The 10793-nt window shown below is 35.9% G+C and overlaps 1 protein-coding gene across 1 annotated transcript; it reads left to right on the top strand.

The window, feature by feature from the left end:
- Positions 1–9089: 9089 nt before the first annotated feature.
- Positions 9090–10586, top strand: LOC108343570 (ras-related protein RABA3). The gene is made up of 2 exons (XM_017581928.2): positions 9090–9598; positions 9795–10586. Exons 1-2 carry the CDS (start codon positions 9345–9347, stop codon positions 10249–10251), a joined length of 711 nt encoding a protein of 236 aa, XP_017437417.1. The 5' UTR covers positions 9090–9344; the 3' UTR covers positions 10252–10586.
- Positions 10587–10793: the final 207 nt, after the last annotated feature.

The raw sequence follows: 10793 nt of genomic DNA on the forward strand, positions 1-10793 counted from the left end.
CTTGAGATCAGGCTATCACCAGATTCGGGTCAAGGAAGGAGACATTCAGAAGACAGCCTTCCGTTCACGTTATGGACACTATGAGTACGTGGTCATGCCGTTCGGTGTGACGAACGCTCCAGCAGTCTTCATGGACTACATGAACCGTATATTCAGGCCGTATTTGGACAAATTCGTGGTGGTGTTTATTGATGATATTCTCATCTACTCCAAGAGTTGTGAAGAGCATGAGGAACACTTAAGGGTGGAACTTGGAGTGTTGAGAGAAAAGGAGCTGTACGCCAAGTTATCTAAATGTGAATTCTGGATGAAGGAAGTACAGTTCTTGGGTCACGTTGTATCCGCGGGTGGAATTTCAGTTGATCCGGCTAAGGTACGAGCGGTCTTGGAATGGGAGAGTCCGCGCTCGGTTACAGAAGTTAGAAGTTTTGTAGGGCTCGCGGGCTACTATAGACGTTTTATAGAAGGATTTTCTAAGATAGTAGCACCGTTAACCCAGCTGACCAGGAAGGATCACCCATTCGCTTGGACCGATAGATGTGAATCCAGTTTCCAAGAGTTGAAGCAGAAGCTGACGAGCGCTCCAGTATTAGTAATTTCGGACACTGCCAAACCTTTTGAAGTTTACTGTGACGCATCTCACCAAGGTTTGGGGTGCGTTCTTATGCAAGAGAAGCGGGCAGTGGCGTACGCTTCACGGCAGTTGAAGATACATGAGAAGAATTACCCAACGCACGACCTAGAGCTAGCAGCGGTCGTCTTTGCTCTAAAGATTTGGAGACACTACTTGTATGGATCCGTCTTCCAAGTCTTTAGTGATCATAAGAGCCTCAAGTACCTATTTGACCAAAAGGAGTTGAATATGAGACAGCGGAGGTGGCTTGAGTTCTTAAAAGATTATGAGTTCGAGTTGCTTTATCACCCTGGAAAAGCGAACGTTGTGGCGGATGCTCTAAGTAGGAAGGCGGTTCATGTCTCGGTAATGATGGTTAAAGAGTTAAGTTTGGTGGAGAGTTTCCGAGACCTAAGGTTGCAGTTCGAGTTGGAGCCGAACAGTATTAAATGTTGTACCTTGAGGATATCAAGTGATGTGTTCGACCGAATCTGGATGAAACAACGAGAGGACGAGGAATTGGTGAAGATTTTTAGTGCGCTCGGTACGGATCAAGCCAAACATTTTAACGCTGGAACGGACGGCATGTTACGTTACATGGGTCGTACGTGCGTTCCGAATGATGGCGAGCTGAAGAGAATTATCTTAGAAGAAGGTCATCACAGCCGTCTTAGCATGCATCCAGGCATGACTAAGATGTATCAAGACCTTCGACGTTCGTTCTGGTGGCCAGGAATGAAGAGTGATGTCGCACGATTTGTGGCATCATGTTTAACCTGTCAACGTGCTAAAGCAGAGTATCAAAGACCGGGCGGCTTACTACAACCTTTGGATATTCCTGAAGGGAAGTGGGACAGCATTTCAATGGACTTCGTGACTCACTTGCCCCGTACGGTCAAGAATCACGATTCTATTTGGGTAGTAGTGGATCATCTAACAAAGAGTGCTCACTTCCTAGCTGTCAACTTGAAGATGTCCATGACCAACTTGGCCAAGCTCTACATCAAAGAGATCGTTCGTCTACATGGAGTGCCGTCCAGCATCATCTCTGACCGAGACACAAGATTCACCTCTCGGTTTTGGCAATCGTTGCAAAGCGAGCTGGGCAGCAAACTCCAAATGAGTTCAGCGTACCATCCTCAGACGGACGGTCAATCCGAGAGAACAATCCAGACGCTCGAGGACTTGTTGAGGACGTGCGTACTCGATCACATGGGCGTTTGGGATGATGTACTGCCGTTAATAGAGTTCACCTACAACAACAACTTCCAGTCCAGCATTGGGATGGCTCCTTTCGAAGCACTATACGGACGCAAATGTCGCACACCACTTTGTTGGTTTCAAGAAGGAGAAAGCATATTGACTGGACCAGAGCTCGTTCAACAAACAACTGATAAGGTGAAATTAATTCAAGAGAGACTGAAGGCATCCAGAAGCAGGCAGAAGTCATACGCAGATAAGAGGAGGCGACCACTAGAGTTCAAAGCTGGCGATCATGTTTTTCTAAGGTTGAATCCAACTACTGGAGTAGGAAGAGCGTTACGATCAAAGAAATTATCTCCCAAGTTCGTGGGGCCGTACCAGATCACAAGGAAGATTGGACCAGTTGCATACGAAATGGCTTTGCCTCCTCAATTGTCCAACCTTCATCCGGTATTTCACGTCTCCCAACTCCGAAAGTACGTGTCTGACCCCTCGCATATATTGGAACTGGAAGATGTTCGTCTTCGTCAAGACCGAACGCTGGAGATGAAGCCAATTCGCATTGAAGACGAACGCACTAGGTTGCATAAAGGGAAGGACGTTCGTTTGGTGAAAGTGGTGTGGGACGACAAAACTGGCGATTCTACTTGGGAAGTTGAGGATGCCATGAAGGACTTATACCCTCATCTATTCCCTGGTAAGTCTTCAATTTTCGAGGACGAAAATTTTTGTAGATAGGGGGATTGTCACGCCCCATTAATTATTCTGCTTAGTCACCTCCCTGCTTCCATTAATACGTGTGACACGTGTTCCGTGCCATTAAAGAAGCACACACCCTCACTCTGCATGCCACCGCCAGGTGTCAAATTGGAAGGTTCTGAGTTTGATAGTGGAAGCCAAGTGGCAGCGCAGGAGAGAGTGTCCGTTTGACTTGGGAAGAAAAAATTAATTTTCTGAAACACTCTTCCCTTCTCTGCGTGCTCCTTCATCTTCCTCAGAAAACCAAACCTCCATTTTTCTCCTCCATCTCTCTAGAGACTTTTTCTTCTCTCTTCTGCAACTCACCCTCCTTTGCTCCGTTCACGTTTCAGCACCGTGAGAAGCGTCCCTGCACCGTGAGCTTTCCATCAAACCGATTGGTTTTGGATTCTGAAACGGGTAAGTTCCACGTCCTCAACTACTCTTCATTTTCAACATGCAAGCTTCGTTTTAATCTGCATGCACCTTCTCTGAACCAGTATTGGTTTTTCTGTAATTTTAGTTTGAGGAGTTTTGGGGTTTTAAACGTTAAGGGTAGAGGAGTATACTGGAATCTGTTTCTCTCTCTCTGAAGAACGAACGCACGTTGCTTAATCCGGGTAAGGGAAGCTTATTGGTTTAATTCATGCAATTTCTGTACTGCATGTGCGTTATGTGATGCTTGAAATATGATTTATGATATTGGACTTTGGAGTTTATGAATATGATTCTGAGATGATATGAGAAAACGATGCATGTATGTGCTGGAAATTTTATGCTGAGTGTATGAATGTTCTGTAACGTTGTATGTGGATGATTTTGATATTTGAATGTTAGTATATGATGTTGATTAAAAGCATGAGAAGCATGGAAAAATACTATGGTATGATTGAATTAATGCATGAAAGTGTATACTGGAAAATATGGTTACTGTATGTGGAATGTAAATATGAAAATCCTATGAAAATGAACGTTCGTATCGATACGGTCATTGACCGTTCGGTATTATCAGTAAATTCTTGTAGTAGTCGGACCCTTTCATTTGGAAAGGACTCCCTTTGAGGACGAACGCCCTCTTAAATAGCTTTACGTTTGAGCATTTGGCCAGACGTACACTTCATGAGTGTTGCGTGAGAATTGAGAAACTTGATAACATCCTTTTGAACTCTTAGTCAATTTGTAAGACAAAAATTTGAAGTATCTTATCTTATAGAAATCCCAAACTTCTTTTGATTTTGAATCAGTGAAAGTTCCCTACCTAAAAACGTACGTCTTGAAGTGGCGTTCGGTCTTAGACCGAACGCTCGTCCTAAAAAGAGTGAATGATAAGTAGCGCTCGGTCTGATACCGAACGCTCGTCCAAAATGCGTATGCGATAAAGAACGCTCGGTCCTATACCGAACGTTCGTTCCTTCCTAAATTATCAACGAATGGTAATAGCGTTCGTTCCAAATTTGAAATAACGTTCGTCCTTAAAATCTAAATAGCGTTCGTCCAATAATCCTAGTAACGTTCGTCCAATATTTCAGTGACGTTCGTCCAAAAGTTTCATTTAGTGCTCGGTCATTGACTGGCGGCTGTCTCTTGAATTAAATCATGTTCGTATTCTTTATCTAAATAAGTTGTGATATATCTATCCATTTGATTCGTTCCAGAGTTATTGAATTTAAATTATTCTAAGTAAATTTCAGATCATTCTAGATTCAGTTCATCTAACTGATTCAAGTTCGTGAACAGGCCTTCTTGGTATTGCATTAACGTTCGTCCTCTATTACAAAGAGGGCTGGACGTTCGTTCTTTTATGGAAGTGAAACTAATAAGGAAAGTGTTAATAAGATGAAATATTAAGATGTGCGAACACCATGAGAAATGGAATTGTGATTGTTGGTTTTGAACGAGCGTTCCAGGGAGGAACGACTCTTGGATGGAAATTGAGATTTGTAAGTATGAACGTGGTAAGCTTAGATGGTGGTTCATCCTGATATTCCGTGAGTGCTCGTTCTCAAGTAGAGAGGAGTATGTCATGCGTGGGAATGGCAGGAGGTCTAGTCCATAACTGTAACTTGGACATAAAAGACTAACCTCAGGTGGCTACTGATGAGTATTCCAGTCACTCACCTGGGTGCACGGACGCCTTAGCTACACAGGTTTCATACAGTCCGGACGGTCGGTCTAGTATCAGGATTTTGGTTGAGTTAATGTATGATTTGAATGCATGTGTTACGAATAAATTGATATGTTTGTTATGTATGAACTGTATGTTTGACTTGAATTAAATTCAATAAGCTTACCCTTGCGTTTTCCATTGTGTTGTCTCGTCTATGTATACCCGTCTTGTCGAATGCAATGATCATCCGTGTGGATGTGAGCAGATGGTGAGGCGTTACTTGAAGAAACGCTGGAAGAAGAAAATTTGGAGGACGCCAACCTCGTCGAAGCTGAAGTGAAGGCCGAACAGTGAACGTTCGGTTCTAGTTAGTGTATTTAGAGTAGCGAGCGGCTGTGAGCGAGCGCTCTTTTGACTGTAGATAGTTGGACGTTCGGTCACTATTTTTGTAAACCGTTCGTCCTTACCTTTTTGTAAACGCTCGTTAATTCTAATATATGAAAGGTCGTTCGGCCATTTGTTTAATCTGTTCCCTTTAATATTAAAATTGTTTTGGGTTATTGATATGTGTAATTATTCTAAGTATATGGTTGATGACTGTATAATTTTGGGATGTTACAATAACTTAGGTTCATTCTCTCTCAAATGATACATATTGAATTGTATTTTAGTATTTTTTTTAATGAATTTGATGAAGAATAAGTGGTAAATGAATTTGATGAAGAATAAGTGGTAAATGAATTTGATGAAGAATAAGTGGATAAATTTAATGGTAAAATGTTTATTGTTTTTTTAAAGAATTTAAAGATAAAAACAAATAGATTTAAAGGTTAAATTTGTGAATAACTTCACGCATGTAATAGATTAAAATAATAATAGATAAAAAAAGTGAAATTATCTGCTCTTGAGGGTTAAAAGTAATATAAAATGTTATTTAGATGAATTATATTTATTTTATAAAAAATATTTTAATAAATAAAAATTTAAAAGAAATATATTGTAATAAATAAAAAATACAATGTACTTAGTAACATACTAAAGAAATTAAATGTTTAGATATTGAACATTTTTGTGGTAAATATAGAATAACTTATGAATTATATATATGAAAATTATATTTAGTTAATCCTCTTCAATTTTTTAAGTCATTTTTTGACTTGTAGAACCCATCTTATATTTTTTAAATTAATATATAAATTTTATTTATATGAAAGCGAGGGAGAGAGTTATGAACCTGCTACAAGAAACTTCCTCCAGCCCATCAAGATCCAGTTTTGTGGGTAGTACAGTAAGTTCAAGTTTCCATTTCATGCTGATTCCTATTAAATAAATTATATATTTAAGTCTCATCTAATAAAAATTAATTTGAATTTTAAGATGAATATTAACAGATTCACAGTTTCATAATTTTGAAATAAATAATTATTTAATTTCATTAATCGAAATCAAATTTATTCAACAAAATTATTTTTGGTAATTCAACAAAGATGTGCAAGAGTGGCTAGGTGTTCCCGTGTAAAGACAAACAAATGTTATCTTTACTATAATCGTAGTACCAGTAGAGCATGCATGTGGAGGGAACGTGTATTTACATGGAAGATATAATTGTATCACTCTCAAATCACTTCACTCAAAGCAATATCTATTCAACCTAAGTTCGTGAAACCACTCTAATATTATAAAAGAGACACCATTTAGGAGGTATCACTATTTATTAATTATGTACTTGCATTTATTATCTCACACATATTTAACTTAGTGCAGTATAGAAACCATGAGTCTATATTTTCTATTATTTTTTTTTTGTTACTGTCATCGGTTGAATATTAAAAATACATTGATATTTGATATTTTAAAAATATTTTTAATATATTTTAAAACATAAAATACAATATTTATTAATGTATTTTGAAGATACAGCAAAAACAAAATAGTAAAAAGAATCCAACCAAAAATCCAAATTTCACCAATTACCCTTCTTGTCTAGAAAATGTTGACCTAGTGAAAGAAAATATAGCAAAAAAGTTGACCAATAAAATGTGAACATGATATGTACATGTTAGTCAAACAAGAACATTTACCAAACCTAAATATGTTCTGTTAACAAGACTTTTAATTGAAAATTCTCACAAACTTTTTGAAAGAAAGGTTTATATTTTTAAAAAACTTTATTAGTTGTGAGAAATTGACGTATCAATATAATATATTATTATATATGCATTTAATTACTAATATTCACAACTAACAGAATGACATTTTCATTTTCAAAAGCATTAAATATATTATTTTAGTATCACAATAACTAAAGTAAAAAAAATTACAAATAAACACTAGTTCAATATAATCTTATATTTAATTAATTATTATTAAAATAAGAATTTCTGTAAACATTCTATCAATAATATATGAATAAATGAGATGACACGACTTTTCTTATTATTTGCTGTTTTTTAATTGTAATAATATATTTTCAACTTATTAAACGAGCATATACTATTTTGTTGAAAAATATTAATAAATGACCTTCAAAACAAATTTAAAAAGCTCAGAAGTCAAAGAACTACAAGTATAAAAGTAAAATATAAAAAAAAAACTTTTTTTTCTTGAATAACTTAGAACATACAATAACTATTTAAATGAAGAAAGTGTTTAAAGTGAGAAAAAAATTACTCAACCTCTGCCACATGTTAAAGTTGAGAGAAGTCTGAATAAATGGGAAAACTATGTTAAAATGAAATTATTTTATATACATTATTTTTTCTTGTAAACTGAATTTAGTTATATTTGGTACTTGTAAATGACTTGGTTATTTTTTGTTTTTTTTTTCTTTTGTTCTATGGTTATATATATATATATATACATATATATATATATATATATATATATATATTCTGTAAATAATATACCTTTTTAAAATTTTATAATATGATGAGAAGAATTTTACCAGTCATATCTTATTATTAAGAAAGATGACAAGTCATACAAAATTTACAGAAGTCTAATAATAATCCAAATAAATCATGGAAGTTCATATGATTTTAAGTATCATATGAATATTTTGTAATCTATTAAAATCTCAATGAAATATAATATCACATATGATAAGATATTCTTGAATGCCTAAAAGTCTCTTTTGCATACTACAACATTTTTTTAAATAATTAACATTACCTAAAAATATTTTGAAATTCTATCATAGGAACCAATTAAAAAAATGTCTTTCGAAATAAGACCTATGGTTCTATCTTTGATTCCGATACGACATCTGTTGCTGGATTGGATGGGATAATTACCACAAACAACCGAGAGGAATTTACTGTCCCATCATCTTGTTTGATTAGATACTGCTGCAATAAATGACCATTGTTGAAGGAGATTGTTTCCGTGACATTCATCTTTTGCTTCTTTTTTATGTCATGGACTTATAAAAATACTAAACAATAGCTTGTTTGGTTTGTTTATGGGTATCCACGGTTAAAAAACCTGTGATTAATGCAACAATTGTCCAACAATCACTGTTACTGCAGCATGGCTGATGCAACTTCACTGTTACATTTTACAAGGAAGAAATGATAACTGCTTACCAGTTCTGTCGGTGCATAAAGTCCCAACCTGGATATTATTACAGTCCCTACAACGGATTTTTAGAATGTTTATTTCGTTTCGTTACCTTGATGTGCTCACTGCGATGGGCCTTTAAGAACAAATGGTAGGCCATGCATGCTCATCTTATAAATTTACACTATGGTCCCGTCTAGATGTCTCTTCTAATACCTATTTTATAAAAAAGGTAAAGTTATAAGATAAATTAAGTTTTCATGTTTTGTTATTTTAACATTCTTAATTTCTTCTTTTAGATGAGTTTCATTTTTAGATTTTGCATATCTCTCGTCAAAATGGGAAACCCTAGACAACAATACCAATGGGATAAGCAAGTAGAAAACATCAATTCAGATCTCTCTTCTTCCTTGGCATTCTTGTTAATTGAAGAACCTGCATAACAGCTAAGGAAATTCAGATAACATTATATCCAAGTTAGGAACTATGTTTGATTTAATTACTAGTAATTGTGCATTTGTTTTAATGACGCAAACAAATATCTTAGTCATAATTAAAATTTGGAGTCATTTGACAGATATAAAATCTGCATAAAAATAATCGTTAAAAAAAGGCATCTGTATGCTTGCAACAGACATTAAGATCAACTAAATACGAACCAGACATTTCATCAACCAGTCATTAAATTACCTGTGATTCTCAATCCCTTTCCAAAGCATCACAACTTCTAGACATTTTTTTTTATATTGTCTGTATCTTATTTCCAATTTATTGCCAAACTGCTGCATATATTACATGTATTACAGAAGGTAATAATGCCCCACAATATTGTCATGTAAATATTATTATATTTGGTATAGTGCCTTCAATTTGGTAAAGCATTAAAGGGAGACAGAGACTGGGCCATTACTTTACCCATTTCCTTCCTTTGCTGGCATTGATTGAACTCTGGTCTGGTTCATTTGATTTTTTTGCCTTGCTTTTCCATATTCTTTGCTTTCGCCTACTTTCCTCCACAACCAATAGGAAAGATTGAACCAATGTTTTAGGGTAGTTTGAGCAAGGGCAAGAAGAAAGTTGGTTGCTTAAACTTGTTTTGAAGGTCTTGGTGATCTTGGGAAGAAAATGAATCAGGAAATGAATGGCGTTGAGAGTGAGAGAGTGAGAGAGAATATGCATGAGAAAATCGATTATGTTTTTAAGGTGGTGGTGATAGGGGACTCGGCAGTGGGAAAGAGTCAAATGCTCTCAAGGTTTGCAAAGAACGAATTTTGCTTTGATTCAAAGTCCACCATTGGAGTTGAGTTCCAGACCAGAACTGTCACAATCAATGACAAAGTTATCAAGGCTCAGATCTGGGATACTGCCGGCCAAGAAAGGTTCACCTTCTCTCTCTCATGCCTCATATTTTGTTTGATTTTGTTCACATTAAGCTATGTACAGATAAAAACTTGCTGAAGTTGGATCATTTTTCACAATTTAGTGTCGGCTTTCGCGACCTGGGTGAAGTAAAATCTTTATGTTAAAAAGGGTATTTTTATTTTTTTGTAATCTACTATGTATGGTGTGGTACAGGTACAGGGCAGTGACAAGTGCATACTACAGAGGTGCATTAGGGGCGATGGTGGTGTACGACATAACTAAAAGACAGTCGTTTGATCATGTAGCTAGGTGGGTTGACGAACTGCGAGCACAAGCAGACAGCTCCGTTGTGATAATGCTGATTGGGAACAAAGGAGACCTTGTGGAGCAAAGAGTGGTGCATGCAGAAGATGCAGTGGAGTTTGCAGAGGATCAGGGCCTCTTCTTTTCTGAGACTTCGGCTCTCAGTGGTGAGAATGTGGAGACTGCCTTTTTCAAGCTTCTGGAACAGATTCATAGGGTCGTCTCGAAAAGGTCATTGGAAAGTGGTAGAGGGAAGTCCACACCTCACAACAGTTTTGCCACTCTTCGTGGATCAAAACTGGATGTAATCTCAGGTGCTGAATTGGAAATTAGTGAGATGAAGAACTTATCTTCATGTTCTTGTTAAGGTAAAAGTAAAAGGAGACAGAGAGACAGAGAGAGTAAAAAATACATGCAGTAAATCCTTTTTATACGTATAAAAAAAATCTGTTGAACTATTCATCTAATGCGTTTGATGAGATGAGGATGATTGAGTTGATCTTGTCCTTGCATATTTTCAGTTTGATTACGATACATTACAGTGACAGCAATTTGATGTATTGTTTTACCATCCAAGGGAAGAAGAAAGAGTGCAGAGCTTATATCAAACTTTGATTATGCTTTGACAGGTTAAAAAGGTGGAGATGTGTTTTAATTTGTTTATATACGAGTTTCAGGGAAAATTTTACATATGCATTTTTACTTTTTCGACCCTTAATAAAAAAATAACATTTTGACTTTTTTTTTAGTTTATTCATCCTAAATTATCTAATATCTTAAAATAAAAATGTAATGTCAATCAGTAAATTTTATACGAAATACGGGTATTTATGAATGAGTTTATTGTGTAGATTTAGTTTTCTTGGTTTTTATAAACGATAAACTTATTAAAATATTTTCTAAATTTTG

Source organism: Vigna angularis, chromosome 6 (assembly GCF_016808095.1).
Source record: "Vigna angularis cultivar LongXiaoDou No.4 chromosome 6, ASM1680809v1, whole genome shotgun sequence".
In the NCBI taxonomy this organism is placed as follows: domain Eukaryota; kingdom Viridiplantae; phylum Streptophyta; class Magnoliopsida; order Fabales; family Fabaceae; genus Vigna; species Vigna angularis.

Coding starts and splice junctions, on each gene's coding strand:
- LOC108343570 (XM_017581928.2), top strand. CDS start 9,345: ATGAATCAGGAAATGAATGGCGTTGAGAGTGAGAGAGTGAGAGAGAAT. Junction 9,599..9,794: donor GATACTGCCGGCCAAGAAAG/GTTCACCTTCTC, acceptor GGTGTGGTACAG/GTACAGGGCAGTGACAAGTG.